Source organism: Vombatus ursinus, unplaced genomic scaffold, assembly GCF_900497805.2.
Source record: "Vombatus ursinus unplaced genomic scaffold, bare-nosed wombat genome assembly UNPS02014781.1, whole genome shotgun sequence".
Lineage (NCBI taxonomy): Eukaryota > Metazoa > Chordata > Mammalia > Diprotodontia > Vombatidae > Vombatus > Vombatus ursinus.
Window position 1 is genome coordinate 12,976,114 of NW_020954559.1, and position 20,160 is coordinate 12,996,273.

The window sequence follows — 20,160 nt, forward strand, 5'->3', positions numbered from 1 at the left end:
TTTAAGTACATAAAAGCTCCAAGAAGCAGGGCTTTTATTGTTTCTATTTGTGAACCAACCTTATTATTAGTTGTACTTTTTGGAGAAGAGGTCTGGACCTGTGATTTCACCTGCATGAGGACCTCTCCCTATAGAAATTCCCTCCACCAATGCAGATCAGATCAGCGACTCACCTACAGTTAAAAGTCTTAGTTGCACTGAGATTTTCAGTTACTAGCCCATCATCACAAAGCTCACGTCAGAGGAAACCCAGGTTTCCTGACTCTAAGGTTGCTCTTTATCCAATTAGTCCAACCAACTAATATAAGCTTATATTTATACAGTGATTCAGTGTTTACAAAGAAGTTTTCAAATTTATCACTTGATCCTCACAACTGTACTAGATGGAAAGTCAAAGGATTTTTATTCCTGTTTCATAGATAAGGAAACAGAAAGGCACAGAAATTAAGGGACTTGCTCATTGTTGCATAGCTAATAAATTAGCAGAGATTCAAAATGGAATTTGAACTTAAGTCTTATAACAAGCCCCACTGCTCTTTCTATTCCACCACAAGGCATCCCCAGGAGAGAGGCAACATAAATTGGATAGGACCATGTCATGGCAGGGTCATTAGGTGAGTCAGTAAGCTGTCCCTCTGTGTTTTTCCCTTTGTACTTGTCTTCCCTCTCTTGTGAGTTTGCCCATCCAGAAAGTAGAGGAAGGAGGAAAGAGAAGTTACAGGTCTTGGGCAAAGAAAGCACCAAAAGGATCTGACTGAAATGAACACTTCACAAGGTCAGTGAAGTATGTAGTATGATCATACCTTTGCAGTTGTTCCTTCTCTTTTAGTATATATTAGTTTAAGACGGTGCTAGCTACTAACATGTAATGTGGTTGGTAAACAAAGATTTCATTATTCACCTTCTACTAGAACACTTACATGAAAGTGTTAATTAAGTACATTTCTAGCACTGAATCACCCCTTGGGAACCATATTATTAATGCTTTTCTATCCAGAAAATATGCGTTTATATCTATCTCTAAGTGGATTTCTCTATCCATGACAAAAGATTTTTCCATAATTCTACGGTAACTCATATTTTAGGTTTTATGATTCTGTTACAGTCAATAGTTTTTAGGTTCTCTTTTGGAGCATTTCTAATGGATAAGAGACAAAATGGAAAACTCTTTTTCTGACCTGGAGATCAGTACACATTTCAGTCAAAGTTTCTAAAATTTCATCTCTAAGGTTCTTCAAGTCAGGTGCCTTTCCTTTCCTACATCTATGAGGAACTAGATACAACACACACCTAAAAAGTAAAAATGGATTCTAGTAGGTCAAACTACTGTTCTATGAACTCTGCCCTTCACATGCTCTGCTACCAGCCACTCTGGGTTGCTTATATTGATTTCTTTAGCTAAAAATATGTTTTTAAGAGAAAAATTAACACATACTATGGAATACAACCCAAAAGGCTATTTTAGATGTTCCATAAGATAAAGGTGATATAGATTTAGGTGCAATAATTTATTAATTCATGCCTCATTTAACTATTCTAATGATCCCCCTTTTCAAAAGCCATGATAGCCAATGTTAATTCAGCAATATGTTGTGTCTTCTTTGAAACCATTTCAAAATGTCAAGTACTAATAATACATTTTCTAGAAACATGCCACTTCTTGAGGCCAAAACCTCTTCTCAATTAAGAATACAGGGAACATCTCTAATGTTTCACTTCTAAAGTAAAGTATCTAATATTGATAAACTTAGAGTTAATTTGTGTAGATATTAGCAAGAACAAAAAATAAATCTAATAAAATGTCATATCAAAGTACTGACACAACATTTTTTTGTATGTAAAATTCACTGAACACTTTCACCAATGTAAGAAGTCAGATAAAAACTAAAAAAAAAAAAAAACTACACATAGAATTAATAGTTTAATATACTGTTGCATAATAATTCCTAGGGAAAAACATCCATCTTCATACCATCTCGATCTTCAGAAAGAATCCCTCCAAAAATGTTTTAAGCTTATGTTTAACATGCTAATTTATTTGATAAAGAAAAACTCCAAAATGCAGGCAAACCATGACCTCTCTGGGCCTTAAGTTTCCTCACTGATAAAATGACGTGATTTTAATAAATTAGCTCTAATGTTCCTTCATTCTTTCTAGCTCTAATTTCTACAACAAAGCTACCCAATGATATTAGGGAACAATTATTATAGTATCAGACATGCAAAAAGAAAAATGATCCAACAAACAAATAACTACGCCTTATATGCTACTAAATTAACATGAACTTGTAGATTTAATTCTATATGGAAAAATTAAAAAATGAGCTGTTTCTTCTCTGGTTTATTTGATTGTCGAGACAGATAAGTAATACTCATTTGTAATTCTCTCCTGCCCTCTAGGGGCTGCTTAAAGAACTTCAAGTTTATAAGTTTTCAAACATCTCTGCTGGTCCAATATGTCTTAGATCACATTTTCATTGCTGATATAAAATCTTTTCCAAATGCTATTTTATTTGATTTTGATCCGCAATGCTTTTAAAATAAAGCGTAAGGCAAAAACAGGCCAATATCTTAGCAGTTATAAAGAAGTAAAGGTTTATTTTTAATATTTTTATTATATGAATTTTTTTCAAAAAATTAATCCAAGAACCAATCTTATTTCCTTTCAAGCTTCATCCATTATCACAGACCACATGTGGACAGTGTGGAAGTTGAAGGGAAACAATAACTTTCCCAGAATTACTTATTGATGGAGCTTTAAGGTAGATTCAATTTAATGAATATTCATATATCTACTATATGCAGCCACTGTGAGATTAGTTAAAGCCATATGTCTTTAAAGTTCCAAGTAAAAGACATCCCTTCTAGAAAACTCTCTTATGATTATTTTCCTTGACTCTAACTTAAAGTATCTCAAAAATACACTTTAAGTATATTGCTGAGGACAAAATAAAAAGTTAAAATGGAGAAATATTTCCTATATTATGTAATATTTCCTTTTTAATACAATAAAAGCTCATTAACCTGAATTTCATTAGTTCAGGCTGTGTCAGTTGGACAACTTTTGTACTATATGAAGAAATATTCTACTAGGTAAATTAATAATAAAACAAATTTTCTGGAACCAGGTTTAACTTATTTTACAAAACAAATTGTTTTCAAGGGTTTCAGCAAATTTTAACAAATGGATACAACTAGTTATAAATGAGTAATCTATTAATTAAAATACATCTAGCAGAACTTGTAGCTGGAAACACTTAGTACTTAGTTTAAGTTAGTCTATATATTTGAATTGAATAAAACTTTGAAATATCCTATGAGTCAGGCTTTTCACTAATTCTGAATGTTTTTTCCTCTCAATTAGCATAAAATAACCACAGGTTTTATTAAGTTCCTCATTTGCATTCGCTTCTCAAGTGAATTATAACATGATCAAGGCACTGAGATAATTTTTAGATTTTACTTTTCAACTTTCTAAATCATTTTTATAGCCCTCTTCTGAAACATGTGTAACTTTTACTAAACTTGTTCAGTCCAGAACAAAAGAATAATACAGTAAAAGTCTAAAACAGGGAGGTAAAACCATTTTTTAACTGGCTAGTATTAACAGGAAAACAAATTAGTCAAGAATCACATACAAAAAAACATTTAATCTAGATAATTCTCTTAGGAAAGTATAAAATACTCAATCTACCTTTTTAAATTTAAAGAGAAGAAACTCATACTTCATTTTTTCATTATTGCCAGGAGTAGAGAAAGAAGAAATTAAATAAGACAGTAGAAAGAAAGATGAGAAACAGGATTAAAACAATGAAGAAACAGTAATGAGTAAAAGGGAAAAGAAAAAGTTGTACTTAAAAGGTAGGTGTGTGTGTGGGTGTGGGTGTGGGTGTGTGGGTGTACCCAGACAGAGGGGAAAAAGAAGAGCAGAAGAAGAAAGGGTTAAAAAAAAAGTAAGACAAAGAAAAAGAGGGGTATATAGTGGGTTATAAGATGAATATGAGTTATAGGTCACAGACCGGTTTAGTAGGAATGTGAGCTTGACAGAGTTATCAGTTGTCTTCTGCTGCTCATTAACTGAGTAAGATTTCAATTCCATTTAAAAATTACTAAGTGACTACTACATGTTGGAATTGACCCGGCCAGGGAAGGGAGGGGTCTCTGACTGGGGGAAGAGGGAGGAAGCTACGGTGGCGTGGCGTGGTGGGGACAGCCTGGAATGGAGCCAGGAGAGGAATCAGAGAAGGAAGGATAATAAGTCCAGAACTAGAAAGGTCTGCAGAGGCCGCCCAGTCCAACCACCTCACTTTGCTGGCAAGGAAATCGAGGGCCCAGGGAGCTGAGTGAATTGAATCGCATTGGTAGTAAGTGTCAGACATAGGATTTGAAAACTGTTTTTTTGATTCCAGAGACAATGTTCTTTCCATTATATCCCACTGTACCAGAGCCTTCCATAGCAATTATTACCATGAAGACTCAATAAAATCAAACCAAGGACCAGTGAGCCAACAGCCTGTGCCAAAATGATGATGAAAAAAATATTTTTTTTTTTCTTCTAATGGCCTTTTCTCAATCTTCATCCTTCTTGGGTGCTCTGCAACATTTTATGCTGTTGATAATGTACTTCTGCTGAGTACCCTCTACAATTTCCTTCACAGTTTCCCTGCTGGATCTTCATCTGTAAAAGCATACTAACCAACGCTGACTCATAAGCTCTGTTCTAGGTCCTCTTCATGAACTCATTAGCTCTCTCAATGGTTGAAATATCAGCTCTATTCTGATTCTCATATCTATGTGTTCACCCCTAGTCTCTATACAATGCTTTATAAACATCACCAGCTGGGTTACTGAACATTTCAAGCTGAATGTCCCATAAAAATCTCAAACCCAACATGTTCAAAACTCTTTATCTTTTCCCCCAAACCTAAATGGCCAAATGTCAATCTTTCCATCTACTCTGTATTCATCTAATATTACTTATTTAAATACATATTGCTTCCCACATTAGAATGTAAGCTCCACAAGAGCAGGGAGTCTGTCTTTTTTTCTTTGTATCTCCAGAATTTAACAAAGCATCTAACATGTAATAAGCATTTAATAAATGCTTGTTGACTGATGGATTAATTAAGACATTTTGGAGCTTGATGACTCATTTATTTTGTTTCAAATCCCACTAATACTGGTATGAAATTAGAGAAAGGGGAAAGGAACAAGCATTTATTAAATGCCTACCCTATACCAGGCACTGTCCTAAGTTCTTTACAAATATTATCCCATTTGATCCTCACAACAACCCTAGAAGGTGGGTACTATTATTATCATCCCTATTTTAGAATTGAAGAAACTGAGGCACACAGGTTAAGTGATTTGTCCAGGGTCATATAGCTAGTAAGTGTCTGAGGTCATATTTGAACTCAGGTCTTCCTGACTCCAGGTCCAATACTCCACCCACTAGGCCACATAGCTCATCTATATCTAAACGGATCAATAGAATAGAAATTGTTTTAACTCTAAATGATTTCATCAACAAAAGATAAAGCAAATCAATGAATCTGATGTGAAAAAAAAACTAGAAAAGCAAAAATAAACAAAAAACAAAATTACAAATAACACCAAAGTAGGAAATCTAAAAATCAAATTAGATTGACAAAATGAAAGCAAAAAAAGGCACTGAATAGCTAAATAAAATTAGAAGCTGTTTTAAAAAACAATACTTATAAAAAATTAACTAGTCTGATTAAGAAAGAGAGTAGGAAATCAAACTAGTCCTGTTACAATGAAAAAGAAGAATTCTTAACAATTGAAGATAAAATAAAGGAAATAATCAGAAACTATTTTATCTAATTATATGCTAACAATTGATAACTTAGATGAAATGAATGCTTACAAAAATATAAAATATTTGGATTAACAGAGCTATGTTATTTAAATAACAATATCATAAAGAGAAACTGAACACGTCAACAACTTGAACTCCCAAAGAATGGGGAAAAAACCCATAGGACCAAAATAGATTAAGAAAATAACTTCTATCAAACAAAATAACTTCTGTCAAAGAAATATTACATACTATTTGCAAAAGTATGGGAAAAAAATCCCTTCAAACACAATCCTGATACATGAAAAACATACAAAGACAAAACTAAGAAAAAAACTATAGAACAATATCCTCAATGAAAAATAATATAAAAAAAAATTAAATAAGATACTAGCAAGTAGACTAGAGCCTATAATGTCGGGTTAGCTTAATATAAAAAATTATAAATATGGTAGAGAATATTAATAACAAAAATAACCACATGATCAACATGATCACTAGATGCTAAAAAGACTTTTGACAAAATCCAACATATGTTCCCATTAGAAAAAAAAAAAAGACAAGGAATAAGTGGGCTTTCCTCAATATGTTAAGTAATATCTAAGTGAAAGCAAGAGCTTTCATTATATGTGATGGATAAAAGCCAACAACCTTTCCAATAAGATTGGGGTGAAGCAATGACATCTATTATCACCACTACTATTTGATGTCGTATTAGAAACATCACCTACAGCATAAGATGAGAAAAAGAAATTAAGAGAATAAAATTAGAGGAGAAAGAAGATGATCACTTTTTGTAGGTGACATGATGCTCTATCAAGAGAATCCTAAAAGATCAAATAAAAAAAAATTAGAAATCCAAATTAAAGCAAATCTGAGGTTTCACTTCACATCCATAAGACCGACAAAGATGACAAAACACAAAAAGGTCAATTATTATAGAGGCTGTGGGGGGGGGGCAAAAAAAAGGCACATTAATTCACTGTTGGTGGAACTAAGAAAATATCCAGCCATTCTGGAAAGCAATTTGGAACCATGCCAAAGAAGTCAGCACGTTCTATGAAACTGTATATCTCCTTTAAAAATCCTTCAATACTTACCATTAGGTCAATATACCAAACACATCTAAGACAGAAAAAAGATCCATACTTACAAAAATATTTACAACAGGTTTTTTTGTAGTGGTAGTAAAAGCAGCAAAGAACTGAAAACTAAATGGAGACGGGAATCACTTAAAAAATTATGATATATGAACATAATATCATTGCAATGTAAGAAATGAAGAAATGGACCGTTTCAAAGAAACGTAGGATGACTTGTATGAACATAAGGAAACAGAACTGAGCAAACCCAGAAGAACAAATTTATACAATAACATCATAAAAACAACTCTGAAAGGCTTGAAAGCTATGATCAGTGCAATGACCAACTATGATTCCAGGGTACTGATAACGAATCATGCTACCCACATCTTGCAGAATAAGACATACATTTTTAAATACAGATTATGTAGGTATTTGTTTCGCTTGATGTATTTAATACAAGGGCTTTGTTTTTCTCTTTTTATTTTCCAATGGAGTCTCCTCATCGAAAGGTTCAGGGGAGGAGGAGAGGTTTCTCTGAATTTAGTTTTTTTTTTTACTCTAAAGAACTGAATCAAGGAGTGTCTCAAATTTAAAAAAAAAAAAAAACTTGTGAAGTATGCTCCTTGAATGTCCATAGTTTAGAGCTCTATAACTTAATTTTTATTATGGCCTATCGTGTAAGATAGGTGACATTCTTTTTACAATGAACATAAGACTTTACATGTTTATATTTAAGATGACATTGCCATAGATAACAGTGACCAAAAAAGGATTATTCCCTTAACATTCTACTTATGAAAGAAACAATTCACCGCAAAAAGCCAAAATGCAATCATTTCTTTGTTCTCATATGCATGTTTTCTGCATTTTTGTATATTGCCATAAATATGTCGATTTGTGTCTAGTAATTTATAAGAGTCTTGACCTTTTTAATCTTATAGTATCATGGGAAAGAAGCTGTCAAAACATCACTTCTTCAAGTCATTTCCTACTAGAGTCCAAACTATATACACACTCCACTTTGCATCTGCTTCTCTGCCTGGTTTCAACTCCAGGGAACAAGATTCCTATTCCAGGATAAGGTCATCACTTCCTTGTTTTTGTTTGTTTTGTTTTTTTTGCTAGGCAATGGGGTTAAGTGATTTGCCCAGGGTCACACAGCTAATAAGTGTCAAGTGTCTGAGGCTGTATTTGAACTCAGGTCCTCCTGACTCCAGGGCCAGTGCCCTATCCACTGCGCCACCTAGCTGCATCTGGTCATCACTTCTAATCTCACCACCAGGCTGTTAAATCAAGTTTTGACTGAAATCATCTTCCTGAGCCTCCCTCTTCCTCTTACTAGAGGGTTGGAGGGTGGGATACCAAATTCCTCCCAATGCCTTTCTCTGTAAATGGTAGAAACTGACTTTCAGTTCACTCCACTTTACATCTACTGCTTTGCCTGGTTTCAACTCCAAGGAACAAGGTGCCCCCAGGAGAAGTACTGCCTAGAGGTGCCTCCCTTGCCCCATTTTCCTGCCTCCTTTTGTGTGTTATCTCCCCCTTTAGATTGTAAGCTCAGTTTTTCATTTTAATTGTATCACTAGTACTTAGTACAGTGCCTGGCACATAGTAAGTAGCATCTAATAAATGTTGTTAGATTGGTTTGGACATATAGCAAGTAAAGTTATCTTTAAATATAAAGGAAAATAATAGAAGCAAAAAAGTTAGTTCATTATCAAGACACTGACAAGCTAATATCAGACCACAAAAAATTCATTCTTACTACATACTCTTACAACTGCTACAGAACTCTTATCTTTCAATGCTAAAAATAATACAGAAGATTCAAGCTTTATTCTGAAAACAGAAGACTGATATGATGACAAAATATTTATATAATGCAAAATTGATCTAAATCAGAAAACATTAAAGATACCATTATAGAGAAGGAACAGCAGTTCCTATGAAAGTTTACCACTTAAGAATTGGTCTATTCAATAGTATTCCAAAAAAAAAAAGGGAAGAAACAACTATGTACAAATTGAAGAAACTTTTAAATGTTCACCTAAAAAAAGATAATAAGCTATTCCTACTTCTGCCAATATTTGAGAAACATAAACAACTGCACAACATGACATTCTGATACAATCCAAAAGCCAAAGGGTTGCTGAAGATAGACAGCCCTTTCAAATGCTGGAATTTCTAATGTCCGTGACAGTATCCTCATTTCCACCTATCATTATTACCATAAGCATGGCTAAAGTTGGAAAGAAGTTATACCTTGTTTTCTTCTTTTCCATTCCTGTTAAGTCGGTGCTACCGTATTAATCAATCTAGTCTCTTAAACCAAGGCAGGGCAGGGGGAGATGAGAAGAGAAAAACCAGAAAAGATCTTTTGCAGAAAGTGAGATTTGAGCAGAAGCTTTTTTTTTTAAATTAACTTTATTTTTTTGGTGTTCCTACTCTCCCTCAACTGAACAACAAAATAAAGAAAAAAAGAGTGTAAAATAAGGGGGAGGGAAATAAAAGGAGGAAGAAGAAGAGAAAATGAGAATAAAAAGGAGAATATAAAAGAAAAATAATGAGAGAATGGGAAAGTAGGGGAGGGGGTAAGGGAGAGAAAAGGATAAAAGAGTGAGAGGAAGACGAGAAGAGAGGGACGGAGGGGGTGAGGAGAGGAAAGAGGGAGAGGGGAAAGACTTCATAACAACATGCACAGTCAGTTGAGCAAATTCCTTCACTGGCAATATCCTAAAACATACATCTCATTCTGCACTGTAAGTTCATTACCACTCTGTCAGGTTGCAGAAAGTAGCTTCATTTTCAGTCTTCTATAATCACAGTTCGTAATTCCATTTATCAGAGATTTTCAAAATTGTTATGTAAATTGTACTTCTCATTTTGCTAACTTTTACTCTGCATCAGTTCATGTAAGTCTTCCCAGGTTTCTCTGAAGCTATTCATTTTGCCATTTCTTATTAATAAAATAATATTCCATTATAATCATATACCATAAATTGCTTAGACATTCTATAATAAGTAGGAACCTCCTTAAACTACTACCTTTTTGCTACTATGAGAAGAGCAGCTATAACTATTTTTGTACATATGGGGCTTTTTTCTCTTTTTTTGATATTTTTGTGGTATAAACCTAATAGTGGTATCACTAGACATATGCCTAGATTATGTACTATTAAGTGACTTTTTAGTAATAGTTCCAAAACGCTTTTCAGAACTAATTCACAGCTCCATCAACAATGTGTTAGTGTACCTGTTTTCCCACAGATCCTCTTATATTTGTCATTTTCCTTTTTAATCATCTTGGCAAATCTGATAGGTATGAGATGGAATTCCAGAGTTGCTTTCATTTGCATTTCCCTAATTACTAGTGTTTTGGAGCATTTTTTCATATGGTTGTTGATAGCCTGGATTTCTTCTTTTGAAACTGCTGGTTCATATACTTTGATCATTTATCTATTGAAGAATGGCTCATATTCTTATATTTTTTAATCAGTTCTTTATCTATATTGAATATAAAGCCTTCATCAAAGAAACTTCCTACTAAGATTACCCCCTTCCAGTTAACTGCTTCCATTCTAATTTTAACTGCACTGATCCTGTTTGTGCAAAAACTTTTAAATTTTATATAATCAAAATTGTCCATTTCATCTTCTGTGATTATTTCTATAACTTGTTTGATCATAAGCTCAATAGCTGTAAAGGGCAATTCCTTCCTCTACTTTGCTTGTAATGTCATCTTTTATGACAAAGTCATTTATCTATTTGGCATAATCTTGGCATATGGTGTGAGAAGCTGGTCTATAAACCAGCTTTGCTATAAAGACTGCTTTATAGTTTTCCTAGCAGTTTTGTCAAACAGTGAGTTCTTATCTCAGTAGCTGGGATACTGGAATACCTAGTAGCTGGGTTTATCAAACACTAGACTACTACATCTGTCTCCTCTGTATGTTATATATCTAATCTGCTCCACTGATCAACCTCTATCTTTAATCAGTACCAGATTATTTTAATGGTTACTATTTTGTATTATAATTTGAGATCTAGTATTGCTAGGCTCCCTTCTTTCTCCCTTTTTAAATTACTTCCCTTAAGATTCTTAATCTTTTTTTCCTCTAGGTAACTTTCAATTTTTTAAAAATGTTTTTCCTAGCACTATGAAATAATCTTTTTGATTGGTATGGCAATTAAATACGCAAATTAATTTAGGTAGCATCGTCTTTTAAATTACATTGGCATGACCTACTCATGAACAATGAATGTTTCTTTAATTACATAGGCCTCTTATTTTTGTAAAGAGTGTTTTATAGTTGGATTCATATGTGTGTCTTGATAGATTCCTAAATGTTTTATACAGTGTCATTATTTTGAATGGAATCCCTTTCTATCTACTATGTGTTGTTTGCAACATAAAGGAATGCTGATGATTTATGTGAATTTATTTTATACCCTGAAGTTACTGTTTAAATTTATGTTAGTTGACTTTTTAAAGTCTCAGTAAATCATCATATCTAAAAAAAAGTAATAATTATATTTCCTCTATGCCTATGCTTATTCTCTCAATTTCTCTTTCTTATCTTACTGCTATGTGTTGTTTGCAACATAAAGGAATGATAATGATCAGCTTTACTATATCTCTGATCTTACTGGAAAAGTTTCAAAGTTTTTCCATTATATATAATGTTAGCTCCTGGTTTAAGAGAGATATTATTTACTGAATCTTGAAGGAATCCAGGGAAGGAAGTAGTGAGAGAATTTCAGGCAAAAGGACAGCTAATGAGAAAGCATAGAGTCAGAAGGTGGAACATCACATACAAAGAACAGCAGGAATGCCAGCATTGCTGGATCAAAGAATACATAGAGGGGAGTAAGTGTAAGAAAACTAGAAAGGTAGGAAGAGACCAGGGCTTTAAATATCAAACAGGATTTTGAATTTAATCTTAGAAGTAATGGAGAGTCACTGGAGCGGGGAAGAGTATGACCTGGTCTGATCCACGCTTTCAGAAAATCACTTTGTCAAATGAAGAGGAGGGATTGGAAATGGGGGGAGTGGTGGGGCAGAGAAGGCAGAGAAACCAAATAGATAGCTATCGCAATAGCCCAGGCCTGAGATGATAAGGGTCTTTAGTAAGATGAAAGATGTGTGAGAAGAAAGATAGGGAACACACACAGGAAATACTGTCAAGGTAGAAACAACAAGACATAACAACAGATTGTATATGGGGGTAAAAGTAAAGTGTTAAAGATGACACCAATGAGGCAAGCCTTGGTGACTTAGAGTATAGGTGGTGCCATCAAAAGTAACAAGAAGGTTTGGAAGAAGAGAGAGTTTAGGAGAAAGATAGTAAGTCCTTTTTTGGATATGCTGAGTTTGAAATGTCTATGGGACAATTAGTTCGAGACATACAAAAGGCAGTGACATGAAATTAGAGTTCAGGACTGAATATAGAGATCTGGGAATCATCTGCATAGATAACTGAACCCATGGGAGCAGAAGAGGTTACCAAGTGAATAGTATAAAGGGAGAAGATAGCTCAAAATAAGGCCTTAGGGTATATGGCCTTAGGAATCAAGGGTGTATGAGATATTTTTGCCTTAGCAAGAAGGGCCACTTTTTCGTGGTGGGGCAAGAATGAAGGAGGAGATGGTGGAGAAAAGCATCTGAGTGATTCAAGATGATGAGGAGGGGAAAAAAGGGAGCTCTTGCTCAATGTACTCAAGTTTTGGCAAAGTATGAGGAAAGTCCCTTACCTAAAAGGGTGAGAGGAGTAGGGGTACCATGGGAAACTTAAAGAGGGAAGAAGAGGTTTGGACTAGTTGCTGTGGTGAGTGGAATGATAAAGTGATTATGAAAGGTATAGAAGTAGTATCTTGCTTCAATCAGTTAAGATTAGATATGGTGTGATTTTCTCTATTTCCAGTATTACATTGTCTTTGAACCCTTAAATCTGATAGGTCTTTAACCTAATAATGAAGAGAAGTTTTCAAACTCTTTCTTCAAGAAGCAACAGTTTTTTCTCCATTATATTACATCACTATGAGATAAGGTTATATAAGGCTTCCTTGGAGGTTTCCTAAAATACTTTATGTTTCAGCCAAATCAAAACTCATTAGTATAGAAAAATACATACAAATTTTAAAACTTTAATATAAGTTTTCTACTCACTTATTAACTAACACCTCACAAATTATCAATCCAAAAACCTGGCCAACTGCCATCAAATTTATATGCAGCTTTGTAAAACTGAAAGTTAGTATTCTAAGAATAATTTAATGTTATGATTTTTGAACCACAACACAATTACTAAAACAATCTTGACTAAGAAATGTAACTGATACACTTGTAAAATATGTTCAGGATATGAACTTTGATCAACCATACACAGAAATCATCCAAAAAAAGTATTCATTTACATTTCTGAAGTAAAACAAAGAATGGCAGAATGAAAAATAAACCAAAAATGAAAGAGTTTACAGCAAATTAGTGACCTGGAAATGGACTCTGAGAAATAATCATCCACACTAATATCACATTACTAGCTATACTGACTTACTTGCTGTTCTGTGCAGATGACAGTCCCATCTCCATGCCTCTGCACTGACTAAACCTCATGTCTGGAACACACACTCCCTCTCTGCTTACCTCTACCTCTAAGAATCCTGGGTTTCCTTCAAGTATCAGCTCTCACATTACTTTCTATATAAAGTCTTTCCTGATTCCCTAAGAAACTAGCACTACTTGTCTCAAAACTACAATGCATTCATTTGGTGTATACTATACTTATATATGTACATTTGGTGTATACTATACTTACATATGCACATATTATCTTCTCTGTTAGAATGTAAGCTGAATGAAATTTCACTTTTGTCTCTCAATTCCCAGCACTTACCCTAATGCCTGGCACACAGCAAATATTTAATAAACATTTTTTGACTTGATTGAGTATTTGAGCCTAAACTAAATTAAATTTCCTCAAAGGCAGAAACAGAAAAAAAAACTAGCAATGATTTTTAACTTTAGTCATATTATATGATTTCATTATTTTTTTAAGAATCCAGCAAAAACAGTTTGAATCAGCTATAAACAGATTCATCTATAAAAGAAAATTCAGTAAAACAGAGTTTATGTTTTACCTGGCATATTTTTCAGGAGTTTTGCATTACACATATGTCCTTTCCGTATGTCAGTGAGGATATATTCCATCCGTTTAGCTCGCCAAAGAAAGTTAAACACCCTTAGATAGTGACTCATGCACTCTCTAGTAAACACCTGAAAAGAACAGCAAAGTCTTAAAGTATTGCCAACATTTACAAAGACATATTTTATGTCTCAGCAGTTTTATAAAGAAAATTTATTAACACCTAATCTACTACAAGATGGCAGTACAATCAATATAACTACGAACAAAATGTACAATTTACACAAATGTGAAGTTTTGAAAAGAAATGATCAAATATATCTTCAATTAAAAGACAAAAATGCTATTATTAAAATCCTATTAGAAGGGCAGCTAGGTGGCCCAGTGGATAGGGCACCAGCTCTGGAGTTAGGAGGAACTGAGTTCAAATCCGCTCTCAGACACTTGACACTTACTAGCTGAGTGACCCTGGGCAAGTCACTTAGACCCACTGCTTAGCCCTCCCCAAAAAAAATCCTATTAGAACATAACTTGTTCTTCCATAAATTTGGATATCTCAAAAGTAAAATACTTTATATTTGGCTTTGGGGTAGATATATTGCCACACTAAGACATTCATTCACCATTTACCAGAACTTACTATTCTTATATATAACATCTCATCTCCAAATCTTTGTATAGGCTGTTGTCCTTGCCTGGAAAGTTCTTCATTTCACCTCTAGGAACTGCAACTTCAAATATCAGCTCAAGTGCTAGATCCAATAAAAAGCCTTTCATAATTTTCCCAATTGTTAGTTTTGTACCCCCATCTACAAAATTACACATTTTATATTTACTTATATGTGTATAGAGTATTTCCTCCAATTAAACGTAAACTCCTTTAGGGCAAGGACTATTTTTTTGTTTTTGTTTTTGTCTTTGTATTTCTAGTACTTAACACAGTGTTTGGCATATAATAAGCACTTGTTGAACCTGAAGTGGTCAGCAATATTTCTGTAGTAGTCAAATATATGTCAAGGAAGCAAGGTGTTTTAGTGAGAACACTGGATAAAAAGAGTTAGGAGATAAAGTTTCTTGTTCAAATACTTACTCTTTCACTGGGAGACCCTAGACAAATCACTTTACCTCTGTAAGTTACAGTTTCTTTGCCTAAAAAAGGTAGAAGCTGGACTAGAAAATCTCTAGGGTACCATCTATCTCTAAAATTCTATATATGACTCTGTTTATTTTTGTGTGTGGCACAACTGTGAATGTTAAAAGAGCTCAGAGAAGAGAGAACAAGATCTGGAGGGGTTATAGAAGACTTCTTGGATAAGACTGACCTTGAATGTAAAAGAATGGGTAAAAAGATGTTTCAAATAAACTTTACTGAAATCTTATGTTTTTATAGCCCCTACATTTGCCAATTCATTGTTTGCCTTCCCCCTCACAAAGAGTGATCCCTTCTAACAAAAACATTTTTAAAGGGTAAAAACCAGTTCTGCCAAATCAAACAACATATTTAAAAATTCTGACATAGGCATTGTTCTACGCCCACAATCTGCCTACCTCTGCAAAGGGGAGGAGAGATACCTTCTATCTTTTGTGAATGCCAAACTTGATCACCATAATTCTGCAGCATTCAGGTTCAAATGAGTATAGTCCCAAGAGTTAAGCTGATGTTTATAAACTACATAAAACTATATAAAAGTTGTATGTACTCTGTGCCTATTTCCCACTAATCTGTCCAGATCTCTGGAGAAGAAGTCCACACAGGACTGAGGGTCATTCTATAACATACCTTATTTTATGATTTGCTATGATCAGCAAATTCTGGAGCCAGTCTGTTGATGATTAGCTAGGTTGGTCTTCAGAAAGCAAAAATGATCTGCTAACAGGACTATAACTAGATAGTTATCTGTTACCACAAGTTCTATCTACATGATCAGCTGAACTTCTTTACTGATAAAAATCAATAATACTTCTCTTTTAAATATTTCATTGCTCATAATTACTCAGTGGTAATGTATGACATATCATTTTAGCCCACCATTCATCTCTCCATTGGAAATAATCTGCAATTTCTTAGGGACTGAAGGATTCCATGTTTCAGAGGCACAAAATATCACATAGACACTGGTGTTTAAAAAAGTTTTCCTTTGCTTTTTATTCCTGAAAAAAGCTTGGGGTAACAAATACAATCCATCCTCTTCTGTTTCTCCTACAAAATTCTGGGTGTACTAGCTCTTTTTCCATTTGCAGTGTCTAACTGTAGTGGGAACAACATCCTTAACACTTTCCCCCATGCAACTAGTCCAAGTTAGGCTAGTTTTTCCCTAAGACAAAGGTGTTTCTAAGATTTGATTGACCCAGAGGTCTAATGCTCCAGCTTTGACTTCCATGACATAGCTTCCTGATTGAGTCTGGCCATACAGATGTTGCTTTCTGAACATGAATGGGCATGTGGAGTTCATAGATGTCAAGTTGAGGCTCTTTAGACTTGGAGGATGTCCCCAATACAGAATGTCCTATGAACATTATACAAGTCACCACAATCTGCTGTGGTAGCCAGACGTGTTTCCATATGGAGACAAGGTGGGGTCTATGTCCACCTAAGCTAAGTTTTGGAATATCTTTGTTGAATCAAGGTCTAGCGCAGATAATAACTCTTTCATAAAATCTTCTTTGATAATCTTCCTGGAAGTAATTTTCCCTCTTCTGTGGTCCTGAGCTACAGTGTTTGTATTTATCCTGTTATTACTTCTCTCATTCTGCTACAAAAATATAAGTCCCTAGAATGAATGTGAGGACTACATCTTGCACATCTTCATGTGTTCTGCAATGTTTACCAAATAATAAATACTCATAAACACAGGTTCAATTAAATTTGTAACTGCTATATTGCTGTTATGCAATTTGGTTTTTCTTTGTTGATTCAAAATCTTGTGATACATGAGGGCCATCATTATAAATACTAATTCTCACTACACCAGTATTATAGATATCTACATAGCAGACAGGTCTGAATATCTACTGAATATGAACATGTTTCAAACATTTATCATTTTTCCCTCTTTTAAACTACTTCTTGATATATGTTTTTCTTGTTCTTTGACTATTTTCCAAAAGATAGAATGTGGAAAAAATTCTAGTTTTCACCAAGTGTTCAAAGAGTTTCTCTATAGTGTTAAATGAACAACAATATATGCCTTTGCATTGCTATTCAGTCCTGTAACATTATGAAATAATTTAGAGATCACACATATAGATAATGTTCAGTGATTTAAAAGATTTTCTCCACAGGATACCTATTTCTCTAAGCACTTAAGCTTCTGTAAAGCATTCATCTAATTTAATATGGTATCCTTTACACTATGCAAAAATATCAAATGTACATCATCTAACATGAGTACTTGCAAATACATTTCTTTTATATTAAATCTTAGATTATTTTCTAAGCCTTATAGGAAAACCTAATCTCTGCTTGATTTTAGCCAGCAAAAAAATGCATAGCAAAAATATGCATAGTTTGTATAGAAAATAGACAGAAAAAGTCATGTTATTTAGAATGATGCACTTAACAAAATGTACTTTAGTAGGTTATTCAGGGAAGATAACTAAATGTCTATAAGCTAAGTATGTTAATAAAGTCAAATTTAAGAATAAATCATATAATTTTAATTATTATATAAGTCAGGTTAACAGTACCAATTTAGGAATTTAAAGGAAGAAAAATTTCACTAACAGTCAATATTTCACAGAATTAATATGACGCCAGTAGCACAGGAGCTGTTAACCTAATTTATCATGCTAGAAGGGACACTGACATGGCTATGGCAATAGTGATTTAAATTTTAGAGGTATAAGAAATCAGTGTGATTCAGATCATTTGGATTAGGGCTCTTCTAAGATTTCTAGGTAGATAATAAGATGTCCAAACAATATTAGTTTTAACTATATTGTAATATAAAGTTTGGCCAAGTGAAGATATCAAATACCTAATTTTTGATCTATTGATTCTAAGTTCAAAAAGATACTAGTCAATAACAATATGTTAAAACCTCTGCAAAAAAAAAAAAAAACCAGCCATGTTAAGAAGAGCTACTTCTGCCTTTACACATCTGTAAGAAGACAACTATGCTGGTCAAACTTTTGTTCTTTGATAAGTGTTAAAAGAAATAGTACATTTCTTTATATATGGTAAAAAGCACTTTGAACAATAGTACAGCTATTTTCTCATCAGTTCAAATGAATACTACATATCAAATTTTATTTAAGTAGTACAAATATGATTCCCCTGAAATACATTTTATAGTTTCTTGCAAATTATCCCAAATTAGTTGCTACAGTCTAGGAATAATAGAATAAAATGAACAATCCATTTATTAAGTACTTGCTGAAATCTACAAGAGAACAAATGATTTATTTTTTAAAAGAATGTTTTTAATAATGGGGCATTTTAGCACTCATTAAAAATTTAAAGAAATTGAAGTTTTGGCTTAAGTGTTCATTCAATGGGTATATCCCCGATGCCAAGTGATCACTTTAATCAGAATTTCTTACAGTAGAAAGTCCATTTAAAAATAACAAAATATTTAGCCATCTAAGCAACTATGAATGCTATACAAATACACAAAATGATCTTACAGTTGCAATTGGTCCATCAACATGATAGTCTAGGCTGAACACATCCCATCCAGTATCACCTGGAGATACCTAGTATGAAAAAAAAATTGTGCTAAAGATCTTATTTATTCTTCCTAAGGAGAAAACAAAGCAAAATAATGTGTAAACTGTGAAAATCGTCACAATGTGGTAACAGTAGACAGATTTGTTTTGTAAATAAGTAAGTTTTGGGTTAATTTCCATTTTTTTCTATTGACAAAAAATATACATAATTAAGATATGCCTCATATAATTTAAAAAAACACTTCAAACAACGAAAGGCAAAAAACTACTTATCTTGATTTTTATTACAAATGAACAATTATCATGCCTCTGAAAAATCTATTCTACCACTAAACACATCAATTTGATGATAAATTATATTCAACATTTTATAATCTGTCCCTTGCCCACCCCCCAAAATATCTTCAGTGCCAGTAAAAGTATTAAATGCAACATTCTATTTTAACACAAAATTCATTCTGATAACCTTTTTTGTAACTGGCATATATCGTTTTAAATAGGGACAAGGTCAAAATACCTCCAGAAGCCTAACATCCAGTCGTTTAAGGATTTCAGGACTGTCAAACTGTGCATTAGTTGCCCTGACAGCAGTTTCCAGAATTCCTGTCAAGTTATGCTGATACAAAGTGGTAGCTGGACGGACAAGCTCTGGTCTGACAGATAAAAAGACACATTTAAAGAAATAATTAGGTGCTTAAAAAGTATTTTGATAACTAAAGCATCACAACACAGGATAAATTTACCTGGTTTTAAGATAGGATATCTCCAATTATTTCAAACATTATCACCAAAATCGATTCCCAATACTTGGCATACCTCAAAACAAATTTAGTTTTAATTCACTTTGAGCATTCAAATATCACAACCCTCAAAAGGCTATAAAGTGCTCCATTATAAGATGTCTGCATTTTCAAATGCTTATTTATCATATATATTTCCAAATAAGTGAGATAACATTTTTACCCGTTAGAATTCATTCATTCAATAAGGATTCATCAAGCATTTATTATGTGTTTGGCACAGATTTAAAAACTTAAGAATAAAGCCTTTCATCATCAATTATAAACATATCCCTTTCATTTCATAAGGCCCTGACATACCTATATACAGACATGTGCACATATGTGTGTGTATACATACACAGATATTCATAGATATACACACAAATAGGTTTTGCCATCACACACACACACACACACACACAGAGTTAGCTTGTCAATTCCTCTATAATTAGTTTAAGGAAGATATAAATATCAAATTCCCCTAAAGAAATACAAAAACATACCTTTAGGAAGAAACAAATGTAAATACTTTAGCATAATAAACTTATTTTATAGCTCTAGATTATACCAAATGTACCAAATTCTAACTTTATATTCCAAATGATGATTTCACTCTCTCACACACACACACACACACACACACACACACACACACACACACACAC

The 20,160-nt window shown here is 33.5% G+C and overlaps 1 protein-coding gene across 1 annotated transcript in view; it reads right to left on the minus strand.

Annotated features, from left to right (window-relative positions):
- Nucleotides 1–20,160, minus strand: part of LOC114046103 (gamma-tubulin complex component 3) — a 144,861-nt gene that overhangs the window by 21,573 nt on the left and 103,128 nt on the right. Inside the window, exons 15-17 of the mRNA XM_027866356.1 lie at nucleotides 19,231–19,366; nucleotides 18,672–18,740; nucleotides 14,041–14,176 (exon numbers count right to left, since the gene is read on the minus strand). Coding sequence (XP_027722157.1) covers nucleotides 14,041–14,176; nucleotides 18,672–18,740; nucleotides 19,231–19,366 — 341 coding nt within the window. The remainder of the gene's footprint in view (nucleotides 1–14,040; nucleotides 14,177–18,671; nucleotides 18,741–19,230; nucleotides 19,367–20,160) is intronic.